Source organism: Myodes glareolus, chromosome 2 (assembly GCF_982192425.1).
Source record: "Myodes glareolus chromosome 2, mMyoGla1.1, whole genome shotgun sequence".
Taxonomy (NCBI): Eukaryota; Metazoa; Chordata; class Mammalia; order Rodentia; family Cricetidae; genus Myodes; species Myodes glareolus.
This window is the reverse complement of record NC_142027.1, coordinates 124,074,464-124,090,161: the sequence shown is the minus strand read 5'-3', so window position 1 is coordinate 124,090,161 and position 15,698 is coordinate 124,074,464. Positions and strand designations below refer to the sequence as shown.

Below are 15,698 nucleotides of genomic sequence, written 5' to 3'. Positions count from 1 at the left end.
AACAACAGCTTGAATTTTGCAGGCAAATGGATGGAGCTAGAAAACATGATTTTGAGTGAGGTAACCCAGACACAGAAAGACAATTATCACATGTACTCACTCATAGGTGGTTTTTAAACACAAAGCAAAGAAAATAAGCCTACAAACCACAATCCCAGAGAACTTAGACAACAATGTGGACACTAAGAGAGACTTACATAGATCTAATCTACATGGGAAGTAGAAAGTATAAAAAGACAAGATCTGAGTAAATTGGGAGCATGGGGACCTTGAGGGAGGATTGAAGGGGTTAGGGGAGAGGCAGGGAGGGGAGCAGAGAAAAATGTATAGTTCAATAAATATAAATAAAAAAAGAAATAAGGGGGCTGGAGAGATGGCTCAGAGGTTAAGGGCATTGCCTGCTCTTCCAAAGGTCCTGAGTTCAATTCCCAGCAACCACATGGTGGCTCACAACCATCTGTAATGGGGTCTGGTGCCCTCTTCTGGCCCGCAGGCATACACACAGACAGAATATTGTATACATAATAAATAAATATTTTTAAAAAAAGAAAAAAAAAGAAAAATACACACACAAAAGAAAAAGGAAAAAAAATGAAAAACAAAAAAAGAACATAATGGCTTAGCCGGGTGGTGGTGGCACACGCCTTTAATCCTAGCACTTGGGAGGCAGAGGCAGGCGGATCTCTATGAGTTTGAGGCCAGTCTGGTTTACAAGAGCTAGTTCCAGGACAAGCTCCCAAGCTACAGAGAAACCTTGTCTGGAGTGACAGAAAACCTACTATTTTCCCACAGGAGTTCCAGGTCAGGTTACACAAATTCCACCTTAAAACAAACAAACAAACAAACAAAAAACAAAAACAGCAAAAATCAAAGAGAATACCTCCTGAGAAACATTACCTGAGGGTGGGCTGACCTCTGGCTTCCATATGCACAAGTAGCACATATGTGCACACAAACACAAACATACACGCACACTGTGGGGAGAACTTTTGATTTCCAATGATTTCCTCTTTTTTCCTTCCTCCCCCACCTTTTTTTTCTTTTCTTTCTTTCCTTCCTTCCTTCCTGGAGAGATCCATCTGCCTTTGCCTACCGCGCTATCGAGTGCTGAGATAAAATGGAGTGTGACCATGTTCAGTTCCCATTATTCCTGAAATGGCCTAAACACACACCCCTGCTAGTCTTCACTGTGTATGATACGGGAAGGTCGGTCTCAGCACTCACAATCAAAGTATCAATCCACTCTTAAAAACCACTGAAGATGCCCCATGTCCCAAGTATCAAATATCAGCTAAGATTCAATTCTTTACATAAAAGTCAGCAAGCAGGGCACCTCCCTCACATGCAAATTCGCTTTTGTCTTTAATAGCTGGTAAAATTATGAGCACATCAAGGAATTATTTTTAAATAAATTTTCTTATGCTTTGTTAGTTTAGTGTGTACCTGACTTACAGACCTAAACATCTCAGGTAAGTAGAAGTCTGAGCTGCAAATGCTCCCATTGTGACCAGGACTACTGTCTCCTCAGCACTCCCAGAGGGCAGAGTGGCAGCCAACGCTCGCCTCACCTCAAAGGCAGCAGAGATGATCTTCGCCTTCTTGCTGAGCACAGAGCCCACAGCGTTGAAGTTCTTGTCTCGGATCTCAGCATAAAGCTCCTCTGCAGAGTTCAGCTGAAGTTTCTTCGCTTCCGTGGGAAGGTCCTTCCCGCCACCGCTGCCCTGCTTCTTGGGTGTGAATTTCTCTGGCGGTAACTTCACATAACCTGAAGTTGGAGGGAACAACGCACTTGAGCAGTTATTGGAAGACCCAAGAGTCAAAAGCCTGGGCCCAAAATGCCACCAGCAACTCATTGCAGAAGAGCAGATGGTTTATTTGTCAGCCACAAACTGAGTTAGAAGATAAGTGTTCTCCATGGCCCAGGATCAGGTACAGCTGCTTCAACATCCATACCGTGGCTCTAATTGTAATTCTGGACAGCTATAGAAACCATTGCAACAATGTCGAGTTTGTCAAAAGAAGTCTCACCAGCGTGGGCATGCCCCAGGTGAATGCTAGCACTCAGAAGGCAAGGGCAGGAAACTGTAGTGAGGCCAGCCTGCACCACATATCCATAAAACAGCAGCAGCAAACAACACAGAAAATTCCAGAGTGTTCACAGGAAATAACAAAAGGTGGTGGGAATTTTAAAAATTCATTATTTTTATGTGTATATATGTTTTGACTGCATATATATTTGTATGCCATGTGCATGTGGTACCCAAAAAGAACAGAAAGGGACATTGGATCCCCTGGAACTCGGGATCCACTTGGGAGTCACTATGTGGGTGCTGGGAACCAAATCTGGGTCCTGTAAGAGAAGCCACCGCTCATAACCACTGAACCATCTCTCTAGCACCAAGGTGGGGGCTTTTAAAATGAAACTTCTGTTTCAGTTTTACACACACACACACGTTAGAGGAAGGGTCAGAAACTATATCCTCAAGACCAAATTCACACACTTGGTTTTGTTTCTTATTTTTGGTTAGGAAGATTAAACTTGGGGCTTCCAACACACACTTCTTGTTTCTGTAGATAAAGTTTTATTGGCACAGATTCTTTACCTACTGTGCATGGCAGAAGTCTGGAGACTCCAGCTACTGTATAACCTGCAGAAATCTAAAACATTTCCTTCCTGGTCTCCACCCTGACCTAGACCAATGTTCTGTGTGCTCTCCAGGTCCTCTACAAAGGAGCTGCAGGCCACTTCTCTCTCCTCTGTCCCTACAAATCAATCCAGTCACTGCCACCCTTGAGCCATCAAAAGACATTGATGGTTTTCATGACTGCACTTGGAAAGTAAAGGAAACACGCACCAAGCAACTTGGTTCTTTAATTGTTTTAGTTACTGTGTGTACAGTCTGTTGGAGTCAGCGCTCTCCCTCCACCGTGTGGGTCCCAGGAATCAGTCAGGTCATCAGGCTTGGCAGCTTGCACCTTTACTAGCCAAGTCAACACTTTTGACCCTTAAATATCCTACACCATGGAATCTGGGGCAGACGGTTCTGATGTATGATAATAGGTTCTATGCATAGGTGCTTTGATGGTTACAGAAAGAAAATGACACAAATGTCCTACATAAGGGTGATAACTCCTAAAACCTGCAAACACTGTGGATCTTAATATTGCATTTCACATGTGCTGAGAGACAATTCACCATTACACCAGATCAGAAGTAGAGTTTAAGGCCAATAAGATGCTCAGTGATGACCTGAGCTTAGTCCCTGTGGCTCTGGTAGTGGAAGGAGAGAACGGATGGTACAGTCCTCCTGTCCCTCACGTATGGAACTGAGGACAATCTGTAGAACTTGATTCTCTTTTCACTATAAAATGAATTCTGCAAAGAGAGACTTCCAAGAACCGAATGCCATTGCTGTGGTTTGGGCCACAGGAGGGGCTCTGTTTTTCCAGTTTCTCCTTAATTAGCATTTTAGTTATAAAAAACATACAATAAAGAGACTGAGTTCCTATTCTTTCTCTCCTTGGACAGTCCCTACCTGCCTCGCACCTTTACACAGCCGTCCTAGGCCCACTCAGAGGCCACCCCTGCTCAGACCCTTCCCTGTCCTAAACTCCAGGCTCTCCTTTTGCCATCTTCTGGGTATGCTCTGCAAAGGCTCACCCCTTCTTCTGATTCCCACCTATGATCCAGCATCTTGGAATGAACACTTCAGCCAATTAAGAATGAGAGTAAGATACCATTTTGGGGAACAAGTTAAAAAATACAAGCCATATGACCATATCATTAAGGACCTGGCATCTCTTAGTCTTTTTATGGCAATGCCTCTTCATCTCTCTCCTCAGCCGTCCACATCCTGCTCCCTTGGTAGCACACCTGTTCTCATGATAGAAAGTATAGAACACAAAATTTACCACTTTGGCCACTTTACAGTTCACAGTTCACAGGCATTCTGTGCAGAGGTTTACGACCACAGCGGCTGGTTCTAGGCTTTCTCATCCCAAGGGAACGAGCAGTTCTACACCCAGCTCCCAGTCTCTGGAGTTTACAACTTTATCCACAGCTCCAGAATGTCAACAGAGGCCAGGCTGAGACAGACAGCAGCCTGGGTGTATGTGTGTGTCTATGCATTCATGGTAAGGGGCACAACAGACCTTGTCTAAAGGAGCCATCTCCCCTGGACATTGGCTGCCAGGTGGAAATGAGGTCTAGGGGCTGCTAGAACATAGATGTTTTTAAAATATTTATTTATTTATTATGTATACAATATTCTGTCTACGTGTATGCCTGCAGGCCAGAAGAGAGCACCAGACCTCATTACAGATGGTTGTGAGCCACCATGTGGTTGCTGGGAATTGAACTCAGGACCTCTGGAAGAGCAGTCAGTGCTCTTAACCTCTGAGTCATCTCTCCAACCCCGAACATAGATTTTTTTTTAAGACATAGTATGAATCAAGACTATTAATTAATAATTCCTCACATTTGAAACGCTAAGAGAAATATGTTGGCCCAAACCAAACGAACTACACATGCTGTAACCTCTGACCTAATCACTCGTTAAGCTCAAACTCCAGCTGGTCTTCCAAAACTTCCACCTAGTGACCCCAACCTCCTGAGCAGCTGCTAAGGATTTCACCATCTCTGCATGTCAACTCAAGGAAAGTTGGCTGCCCCCAAACAGCCGGCATTTACAGTCTGTCCTCTTTTGAACTTCCACCTAAACTTTACTCTTCTTTCCAAACCAGGAGCTCTCCCGATCTTCACCATCCATATGGGGCTAGCTTCAGCTCATGAGAAGCAGGCAAGCCTGAGAAGAAACATCTGGTCAGCCCAGGAGTCATCAGAGTACTCAAATGTCTAACCTTAGGCTCACAAGATGAGTCAGCACCATTTTTCCAGCTGTGCTCTGACTTCCATGCCAAGGAAACTTTCTCAATAACCTTGGGCTGGTGTGGTGACAGTGTCTAGAGACGAAGGCTGGGGTGGTGACAGTTTGTCTACAGACGAAGGCTGGGGTGGTGACAGTGTCTACAGACTAAGGCTTGGGTGGTGACTGTCTATAACGTAAACTCCCAGCACTCAGATTAACTAAGAAGACCAGAGCACAAGTCCAGTCTTGACTACAGAGAGAGACTTTCTCCCGAGAGTATAAAAATCAGGGACCAGTGAAAGGCTTAGTGAGTAAAAATGCTTGTCACCAAGCCTGATAACCCAAATTCAATCCCCAGGATCCACATGGTGAAGGAGAGAACCAGCTCCTGAAAGCTGTCCTCTGACTTTCACATATGCACAGTAGATACACAAGCACACGTGTGTGCACATACACATAATAAATAATAAATGTGGAAAATTTTTAAATAAGGTATGACAAAATATATACATACATGAAACTGTCAAATAACAGATTAATAACATTTTAAAAAGCATTTTTTCTTTAATTTATTTTTATTTTATGTGCAGTGGTGCTTTGCCTGCATGTATGTCTGTGTGAGGGTGTCAGAAGCCCTGGAACTGGAGCTACAGAAAGGTGTGAGTTGCCATGTGGGTGCTGGGAATTGAACTCTGGTCATTTGGAAGAGGAACCAGGGGGCTGTTGAGATGGCTCAGTGGTTAAGAGCACTGGTTGTTCTTCTGGAGGTCCTCAGTTCAATGCCCAGTCCTACATGGTGGCTCACAACCATCTGTAATAGGACCTGATGCTCTCTTCTGGCTTACAAGTATACAGGCAGCGTGTTCATACATAAAATAAAAATAAATTAAAATTAAAAAAAAAAAAGAGGAACTAGTGCTCTTAACCACTGAGCCATCTCTCCAGTTCCAAAAAATACTTCTAAAAGTTAAATAAGGTGGGTGTTTTGACATACATCTTTAATCTCAGTTCTTGGGAAGCAGAGGCAGGCAGGGGCAGGCAGAGGCAGGTAGAGGCAGGGAGAGGCAGGAAGAGGCAGGGAGAGCAGCAGAGGCAGGAAGAGGCAGGGAGAAGCAGCAGGGGCAGGCAGGGCAGGAAGAGGCAGGCAGAGGCAGGCAGAGGCAGGCAGAGGCAGGCAGAGGCAGGAAGAGGCAAAGGCAGGAGAGGCAGGCAGAGGCAGGGAGAAGCAGCAGAAGCAGGCAGGGGCAGGAAGAGGCAGGAAGAGGCAAAGACAGAAAGAGGCAGAAAGAGGCAGGAAGAGGCAGGCAGGGGCAGGCAGGGGCAAAGGCAGGAGAGGCAGGAAGAGGCAGGGAGAAGCAGCAGGGGCAGGCAGGGGCAGGAAGAGGCAGAAAGAGGCAGGAAGAGGCAGGCAGAGGCAGGAAGAGACAAAGGCAGGAGGTGTCACTCTCCTATCAGCTACTTCCCTGTCCTGTGTGTTATTTGGTTATTTGCTCACTGTACGAAAACGACACATACACAAATATGAGCACAGTTTCTAGTGGGAATAAACAGGACGTACAGTTTCTCATGGTCTTCATTTGTTACTTTCAGGGCTCTGCAATGCTGTATAATGTTCTCAACTATTTAGAATGCCTAGAAAATAAACGGTAACACAAAGATTCACCCAAACCTCCTTCATGTTTTCTGGAATGATGATTCCTCAAGTGACATTCTTGGGATTTTTGCAATCCAAGAACTAATAGCATTTTTTGTTTTGAGACACGGGTTCTCCTGGAACTTGCTGGATAGACCAGGCTGACCTCAAACTCAGAGATTCATCTGCTTCTGCTTCCCGAGTGCTGGACCAAAAGATGTGTACCACCACCCAAGAATCAAAAGCTTTATATGCTGCCAACTTGTTTTTTAAAAAAATGTATTAGTCCCTACTTTTAAAGCATCATTAGAAAATGGATCTTTAGTTAGGTGTGGTAATTTACACCTTAGTGCAATCACAACACTAGGGAGGCAAAGGCTAGCGTGGACTACATAGTAAACTCCGTGTTAGTTTGAGCTACACTCTGTTTCAAAACACAAGGGATGGGGGAGAAAAAGAAGGAGGATGGAACCTTTAGACCTTTGCATTCAAGCAATGCTTGAGAATGAACCATAAAGCCGCAGCCTCCACAGACGGGGGCTTCTACCCTGTTATGGACGAGTGAAGGCTGGCATCACTTCACTTACTGTTCTGAATGCCGTAAATCTCATCAATGAGTCCTTCGTATGTGAGCTGGGTGGCGAGCGGCGTTAACAGATCCACGTTGCGATCAAGCAGCAGGAGGTTATCGAACACAGGGAACACTGAGTTTTGGCTTCCTGTAAACTCCCTCTTCATCCTGACCATCATATTCGCCACTTGCTGGAAACAAAACATGGAATCAAGTGGAGCCTCCTGGGAACTAGCAGAGTTTAAGAGTCTGCTAAAAAGGAGGAAAGCTGCGAGGGTCAGACTAATAATGAAATAAACAGCTATCAAGAAGCACCTGCGCTTAACCACCATGCCAAGTGGGAGACGAGAGTGGCCCCTGGGCCCCAGCCAGACACAGTATCAGACCCGGTGACACTCGCTTCATGAGGTAGTTACATTACAGTGTCTGCAGATGGTGAGGTAAGCAGCAGCTGTTCCCGAGAGAAACACAGGTACCCGTGAGTCTCTGGTTATAGCTTTGAAAATTTTTAGAAAGATTTAGTTATTTTGGGGGCAGAAGAGATGGCTCAGTGGTTAAGAGCACTTACTGGTCTTGCAGAGAACCTGGGTTCAGTTCACAGCCCCACCTTTGCTGGCTCACAACCATTTGTAAATCTAGTTACTAAGAATTCATCCAGACAGCCTCTGACCTCTAGGGGTACCTGCACCCAAGTAGTACATATAAACCCACAAGAGCACATAAATCCTGCCCCACATGAATTAAACTTAAAGAAGATTTCGGGTTTTTATTGATATGTGTGTATGTGTGTGTGTGTGTGTGGTGTGTATGTCTGGGCGTGGCTTTGTACATATGAGTGCAGAGCCCACGTTGATTGTAAGAGGGCATCGGATCCTCTGAATCTGGAAGTACAGATGTCTGCTGAGAACTGAATTTGGACTTCTGTAAGGCAGGAAGTACTCGACCACAGAGCCATCTTTCCAGCTCCCAGTCACAGTTTTTGTCAAAAGATCAATACTAAACCTTGTGTTGTATATTTGTGTTTGGTCACCTGATCATTCATACAGGACAGAAGGACAAGAGCTCTGTGACTCTGGCCCAGATGGAACTTCTCCAATACGTGACATTCACTGTAAGTCACACTACACACCTCACGCCATACTTATGATGCATTGAAACAGCAAAGCCAGCCAACAAAGTGGCCTGTAAAGAGACACTTGTCACCTTGGTCACCTCTGCTAACATGTCCAGTGGGTGAGTACTGACAGGGACGAGACCAAGTCCTCAACATGGAATGCGGGAGTGCTGAGGACTGACTGCGTCTCTGGGACTCCCTCATTGACCACTATTCTGGATAAAACTAGAAAGCAGAGATTTCTCACCCGAGCACATTCTCCTTTCCCGAAGATGTGGGGGATGGTTCCATATAGCGCCTGCAGGGTCATCAGCCCCTTGGCTGCATGGTACAGGCTTGTCTGGTCGCCCTCCAGGTAGCACTCCTGAGGAGACAAAGGCCCGTTAATGAGGGCCACCGTTTACTTTGGACTGTCTTACCATCCATTTACAAGTCAAAATGTTGGCTGGGGGTGGTAGTTCAGAAGGATGAGCCGGGGGACAGGAGTCCCAGGTCACCCCGGGCTACATGAGACCACATTTGAGATAAGCAAAAGATAAAAATGAAAAACAAGAAATGAAAAAAGCCAAAATGGTTCTCTTTTGTAGTCCAGCTTGGTGGCACACATCTTTAATCCCAGGACTCAGGAAGAGAGGCAAGTCGATCCCTGAGTTCAAGGCCAGTATGGTCTACAGAGCATTCCAAGCTACTCAAGGATGCACAGTGGGACCTTGTCTCAAAAAACACAAAACAACAAAAATGGCACCTTTTGTCCCAAAGCCCCCACTGCTACTACCTCAGGGTCTCTTCAGTATTCAAAGCCAGAAGCAGGAGGACAGTAAGAGCCGGGGCTGAGGAAGGGATGGTGGAGTTCTGACCCAGAGCGGGGCTGTCCCAACAAAGACCTCACAGAAGTCTGCTTCACAATGAGAGCCTTGCTTGTGATTCCTCTAGGCTGACGTTTGTAACCTTTCCCCAAGAAAACAGCCAGGACAAGAGTGCCATGAGATGCACGCTCTGGAGCACTTCAAATACTCCACACTTCATTTCATCTTAAAAAGTTGTATTACTGGGCTGGAGAGATGGCTCAGCGGTTAAGAGCACTGACTGCTCTTCTATAAGTCCTGAGTTCAATTCCCAGCAACTACATGGTGGCTCACAACCATCCGTAATGAGATCTGGTGCCCTCTTGTGGTTCATGCAAGCAAGAACACTGTATACATAATAAATAAGTCTCAGAAAAGAAGTTTTATTACTATAAGACTCTCCTTTTACAATGCTATCTTTAAAAAAAAAAAATTTCCAAAGACAGGGTTTTGGTTTTTTTTCTTTTCTTTTTGTTTCTGAAGACAATTTTTCTCTGTAGTCCTGGCTGTCCTGGAACTTGCTGGGTAGACTAGGCTGACCTCAAACTCAGAGATTCATCTGCCTCTGCCTCTACCTCCCGAGTGCTGGACCTAAACATGTGCACCAAATCTGGCATTGCAGATTTTTTTTTCTTATTTTGGTAGTTCTGGGAATCAAACCTAAGGCCTCAAGCACACTGCTCCACTTCTGAGCTACTTGCTCAGTAACAACAGACTTAACCTGAATGACGACCATACTGGCTACCCACCGGAAACAACACTGGACCAGCTGGAGCCCTTGCCCGCCAGGACAGTCAGTGACGGAGTGCTATGCATTAACAGCCACTCCTTGCATAGGGAACCCCACGTGGCATTTCAAGCTACAAGGACATTTTAAGATGAATGCTACTACACATTAATATTTAAAAGCTCTTACTTTGGGCACCAAACTTACTCACCCACACAACAGAAGCCCTGTACTTTTTTACTAGGCTGTCTGACTTTAGATATACCAGTCTTTAGTCACGAAAATGAAAGTGCTAATGCTATGTGCTGGCACTGAACATTCAGTGGGGTGAACACCATCTCAGATTTTATACACTGCACAATAAAGTCAGAAGTACACAAAGATCTGACATCTCTCAATGTCTCTCCAGAAGCTAGGAAACACCAGGCTACGCTGAACTATTTAGGAGCATGTAAGCTCCATCAGAACTGTGGATGGCATTTCCTTCAGTCATAACTCTCTGTCCTAAAACTGGGGATCATACAAACAAAATATTGTATGTGCTATGAGTGAGGGCTGCAGAAAGCCTGTCTGAAAAAGAACTTAAAGCCCACTAAAACAGAAGAGTGAGAGGTGAGCTTGGCGTGGCTTCTGCAGAGGTCTGACACTCAGGGGAAAATGGCCTCATCTCTCTGTGTCCTTTCTAGCTAAAAAAAAAAAGTACTATGTGACATACATTTACAGATTCTTGGGGGACAGGGCAGGGTTGAGACAAAGTCTCACTATGTAGTCCTGTCTATCCTGAAACTTATTATACAGACCAGGCAAGGAGATCCACCTGCATCTGCCTGTTGGGATTAAAGGTGTGTGCTACCACGGCTAGCTATTTATAAAACTTACAAATTATTGCTTTAATTGTTGGGGGTTTTGTTTTGCTTGTTTTGAAGTCTCCCTTTTGTGGTCAAGCTGGCCCCTACCTCTCAATTATGCCTCAGTTTCCCAGATGCTGTGACAGTAGGTGTTTAACTGAAGACTTTAAAGGGGTGAATTTGGGACTGGAGAGATGGCTCAGCGGTTAAGAGCAATGGCTGCTTTTCTAGAGGACCTGGATTCAATTTCCAGCATCCACACAGTAGCTCCCAATCATTTTCAATTCTGACCCACTCTTCTGGCCTCCGTGGACACCAGAAACACATGTAGTACACATCCATACTTGTAGTCAACATATCCAAAGCACGCACACACACACACACACACACACACACACACAAACCCAAAACAGCAACAACCTAGTAAAGAATCAAAAGAAAAAACTCCTTAAAAATAAAGGAGTGACTTCTACAGCACGGGGATGAAAGTGAAACTAAAGTATTAGATAAAGAATTCCTAGCCAGCGTGGGGTGCACGCCTTTTATCCCAGCACTCGGGAGGCAGGCAGATCTCTGTGAGTGTGAGGTCAGCCTGGTCTACAGAGTGAGTTCCAGGACAGTCAGGGCTACACAGAGAAACCCTGTCTCAGAAAACAATAAATAAATATAAATAAATAAATCCTGAAAAACAAAAAGTGGGAGCTAGTCAGGTATGGTTAAACACATCTGCAATTCCAGCACTTGGGAAGTGGAAGCAGAAGGATCAGGAATTCAAGGCCAGTCTGGGCTACATGAGACCTTGTCCTAAAATAGCAAAATAGATTTGGGACAAATATATTGTATCCATGAATGAACATTAAACAAAATATCAAAACAAACAGAAAGAACAATAGGAACCAGCAGGTCCATAATCAGAGCACTTAGAAGGCTGAGTAGGAGGATGGGGGGGGAGCCATCACAGACCACAGAGCAAGGCAGCCCCTTTAAAAACTGTGGTGCAGTGGTGGCGGGGGAGCTGTCTGGAGAGAAAACTCAGTGGTTAAGAGCTCTTGCTGGTTAAGCCGACCTGAAATCCTCACACCCATGGGAAAATGACCAAACAGATGGGGGGATGTGTGAACCTGCTGGCGAGCAGTCTCAGCTTCAGGTCAGGGAGAGACCCTGTCTCAAGGGAACAAGATGGAGAGGAACGGTGCTGATGGCCTCTTCTGCACACACACATGCCATATACACGGAAAAGGGAAGAGAAGGAGAAGTAGGCACAAAAAAATGAGCAGGAAATTTGCCAAAGCGAACATATTGGACATTCGTACACATGTGAGATGGGCCTCACTACAGATGCAAACAGAAGCGGTAGCAGGATACTTCCAGTTATAATTCCAACAAAAATGAAAGTCTAAAGGCCAGTCATGGTGGTGCTCAACTTTAATCCCAGCACTCAGGAGGCAGAGGCAGGTGGGTCTCTGTGAGTTCCTCGTCAGCCTGACCTATATTGTGAGTTCTAGGCTAGCCAGGGCCACACAATGAGACCCTGCCTTTAAAACACGAGTTTGATGTTAGGAAAATGTCAGCCTTACTTTGAATGCACCCTCTGATTCCATGGATAAGAGGTCTCCATCAAATGGAATAAGATCTAAACTGTATTCCTCTCGATGGATAAAGGATCCCAAAACACCTAGGTCCTTCAACCGTTGCTCACACAGCAAACTCCGGCGTGGCACAAACAAAATGTGGAAATCCCTGGTAGGGCCACGTCTGTCTTCACTGCAAAGGAAGTAAACTTTATTAGCTTATGTGTTGCTTAGAGTCGAAGGTTTTTCTTATTTCATCCTCACTGCCTGGCAGGCACTAAACAAACAATGCTTAAGTAAACACAGAAAGACAGACTCTCAAGGGACTGGAGAGATGATGGCCCAGAGGTTAAGAGCACTTGCTACTCTTCCAGAGGACACCGATTCGGTTCCCAGTACCAACACTGCAACTCACAATTACCTAAAATTCCAGTTCCAAAGTATCTAGCACCCTCTTCTGGCTTCCACAGGCCCCAGGCATGTGCACAGTGCACACATATACAGTCAGGCAAATACTCATACACATAAAATAAGGAAATCTTAAAAAACACCAGACTCTCATACCCAAATTATTAATCAAACTTTGATTCCAGCACCAATATCACATGATTCATGAACGTCTGTTATATATATATATATATATATATAGAGAGAGAGAGAGAGAGAGAGAGAGAGAGAGACGAGAGACAAGAGACAAAGAGACAGACAGACAGAGACAGAACTAAAAAACCCAGATCTCACAACAGGACATATTTTTGAAAACAAAACCTCTTTAAGCAAACCAGCTTAGCATAGTCTTCTACTAAAATAATACCTAACTCCCGACTCCCACTTCCTAGTCTCCTTGTTTGTGGACTTCCAAAATTGGCCCATACGCAGCCACAGATTTTAGCAGTTGCATCAATCAACTGTACCACAGAGTGCAGCCTGTGCTGAGAGCTTCCTCTATAGATTGGATTCAACAGTAAACTTTAACCAATTCTTACTCATTTTGCTTATGAAATTCAAACACATTACATTTTGGCATTTTGAAAAAGAGAATGACCATTAGAAGATTTGGTTGCTGTGTTTTTCAAAGCAGGGCTCACTCTGCTGATACAGGTTTGAACTTTTAGTTATCCTGAGAGAGGGAAGTTACTTCCCTCCAGCTCTTCAGAGCTCTCTCACAAGTCTCCCGCCTCTCCCCGAATATCCGGCCACATCTGCTCCTACTCTTCCAAAAGATGGCCTCCCGACACTCTGCCAAGAGGGTGCTACAAGGCACAGGTACTCAGAGCATTAAAGTCACCATAAAAACAATTTCTGGGCAGGAAAAGTTCAGCAGGGGAAAGCACCTACCACCAAACTTGATGAGTCCAATCCCTGGGACCTCCGTGGGGGAAGAGAAGCCATTCCTACCAGTTGATTTCTGACCTCCACACAAGCACCACGGCACACACCCATCTCCAAAATAAATAAGTGTAAAAAACCTTTTTAAAGCCCAACTCCTTTTGAAACGCAAAGCTCTGATGTACCTGAGCACGTTCTCAGCAATTATATCCATCAATTCTAGCCTGGGTCTGACCAAAAAAATGATATTCTTGACATCAGCTGCTGGCAATCGATTTCCTTTAAGTGTGAACATTTTTTCCACTTCATGTTCCTAGGCAAGCAAACACAAAAGGTTAGTAAAAATCCTGACCTCTATCATCTTTAGATTTATAAATAATTCAGAATTATCTATAAATAATTCAATCACATAAAGGACCAAGTTTCAAGACAAAGCCATTATTTCTGCATGGTAGTCTAACTACTGGCACCGCAAACCATCAAAGGCACCAGGTCAGGGCCACATGAGACAGTGCTGTGTGCAAAATGCTTTTTATTCCTGTTCCTTCTCCATGGTGCCAGACATCAATTTCAGGGCCTTGTGCATGTTAGGCAACTAAAGAGCACCCTCTGCAAAGAACGCTAACCATGTCTTAATACCGGTGTTTGAACAGATTAAATAGCTTCGTGAGTGATTATTCAGGAAGAGATGTAAAAATCCCACTACAAATACGAAGTTCAATTCATTAGTAACTCTTGAAGAGATCCCATGTGGCACGTTACCTTGAGTAGTGAATACTGGGCGATCAGTCCAAATGGTCCTGTCAGGTACTCATCCCACACAATGGCCTGGAAGAGAGGAGAAATGCTCCCTTATGCCAGATGGCCTCAGGAATCCCAACAAGAGCAGCAAAAAATGGCAGTTATACACAGTAGGAATACATTCTTTAAGGGTTATTTTTGCCCTGCGCCCCACTCCCATTTTAATTTATTTTAATTATGTGCGGTTGTGTGTGTCTGTCTCTGGGAATGTACATGTGTGGGCAGTTCCTTCAGAGGCCAGAAGGGTGGGTTCTGGAGTTACAGGTGGTTTTCAGCTAACCGTGCAGATGCTGGAAACTGAACCAGCTCCTTGTTCCTAAAATTTGGAGTTAAGATTCTTACACATTCATAGATAAGGTCATATTCATAGCCCAAAGGTCGAAATAAAACTTCCATGGGGAGCAGGTGTGCTACAAAGGTCCAGTGATCCCTGCTTCCTCCGGGAGTGACACTTAGTAAAACTATGATACAAATACCACAGTCATAATCCTAGTGCCCTTAAAATCTATTATATACGTCGGAACTCAGCATCGTCTGTGATCAATCTGGGTTCCTGCGTTTTAACCTGCCTTCTTGACTCAATAGCAGCAAGCAATCATCTTACTTGGAACCCCATTTTTTCCAAAACTGGTTCTGTAGGCGCCTCGGTTTTATTTTTCTCTTCAGATTAGCATTGACAGTTCCCTAGAGAATGATTCATAAATCTCAGAATAGAGAAAGAATAAGGCTTAAAAGAACATCTCACAGCTAGGCAAAGGAAGGCTCATCTCTGTAATGCCAGAACTTGGTAGGCTGAGGCAAGAGAATGAGGAGCTGGAGGCTAACCTGGGTTACGAACCAGAAACAGTCTATGCCGGAAGGAATTGACTCAAAAAATAAAACAGAGCCGTGCACACGCCTTTGATTCCAGCACCCAGAGGCAGAAGCAGGTGGATCTCGGTGAGTTCGCGGCCAGGGCTACAGTGAGCCTCTGCCTCAAATTAATAATGAGGAAAAAAGGGAAGGAAATTCTATCAAGCCCGGCTTCCTTGTAAAGCGGGTGCTTTAATAAGCAAGATGATCCGTGTTAAAGGCCAACTTTTCAAAGTTTCAAGTAACTCCATCCTCTCCCACAACGTGGGTGGAGAGAGCCGTGGGCGTGGGTGCTTCCAGACTGGAAGGGAGCTCGGGGCTGTCACGGAGCAGAGGCCTGGTCGCCGCCCAGGCCTCGCAGCGCCGCGCCCGACCGCCAGGGTGGCGCCGAGCCTCGTCCCTCACCTTGCTCCCAGCGCACTTGTCCAGAAACTCGCGCAGCTCGCGACGCACCGCCTCGCGCAGCACGTTCAGGTTCACCCGACCGTACGACAGGTGCGCGGCCATCTTGCCTTGCCACTGGCGTTTCCCAGGCGCTG

At 45.2% G+C, this 15,698-nt stretch overlaps 1 protein-coding gene across 3 annotated transcripts in view; it reads right to left on the bottom strand.

Annotated features, from left to right (window-relative positions):
- Positions 1-15,698, bottom strand: part of Vps33a (VPS33A core subunit of CORVET and HOPS complexes) — a 27,852-nt gene extending 12,154 nt beyond the window's left edge. For all 3 annotated transcript variants that reach the window (XR_014998219.2, XR_014998220.2, XM_048447297.3), the window contains exons 1-7: positions 15,565-15,698; positions 14,269-14,334; positions 13,692-13,819; positions 12,184-12,370; positions 8,434-8,550; positions 7,089-7,263; positions 1,569-1,765 (exon numbers count right to left, since the gene is read on the bottom strand). Coding sequence is in view for 1 of the 3 variants with exons in the window: in XM_048447297.3 (XP_048303254.1) it covers positions 1,569-1,765; positions 7,089-7,263; positions 8,434-8,550; positions 12,184-12,370; positions 13,692-13,819; positions 14,269-14,334; positions 15,565-15,666 (972 nt within the window). In the remaining 2 variants the exon portion in view is untranslated. The remainder of the gene's footprint in view (positions 1-1,568; positions 1,766-7,088; positions 7,264-8,433; positions 8,551-12,183; positions 12,371-13,691; positions 13,820-14,268; positions 14,335-15,564) is intronic.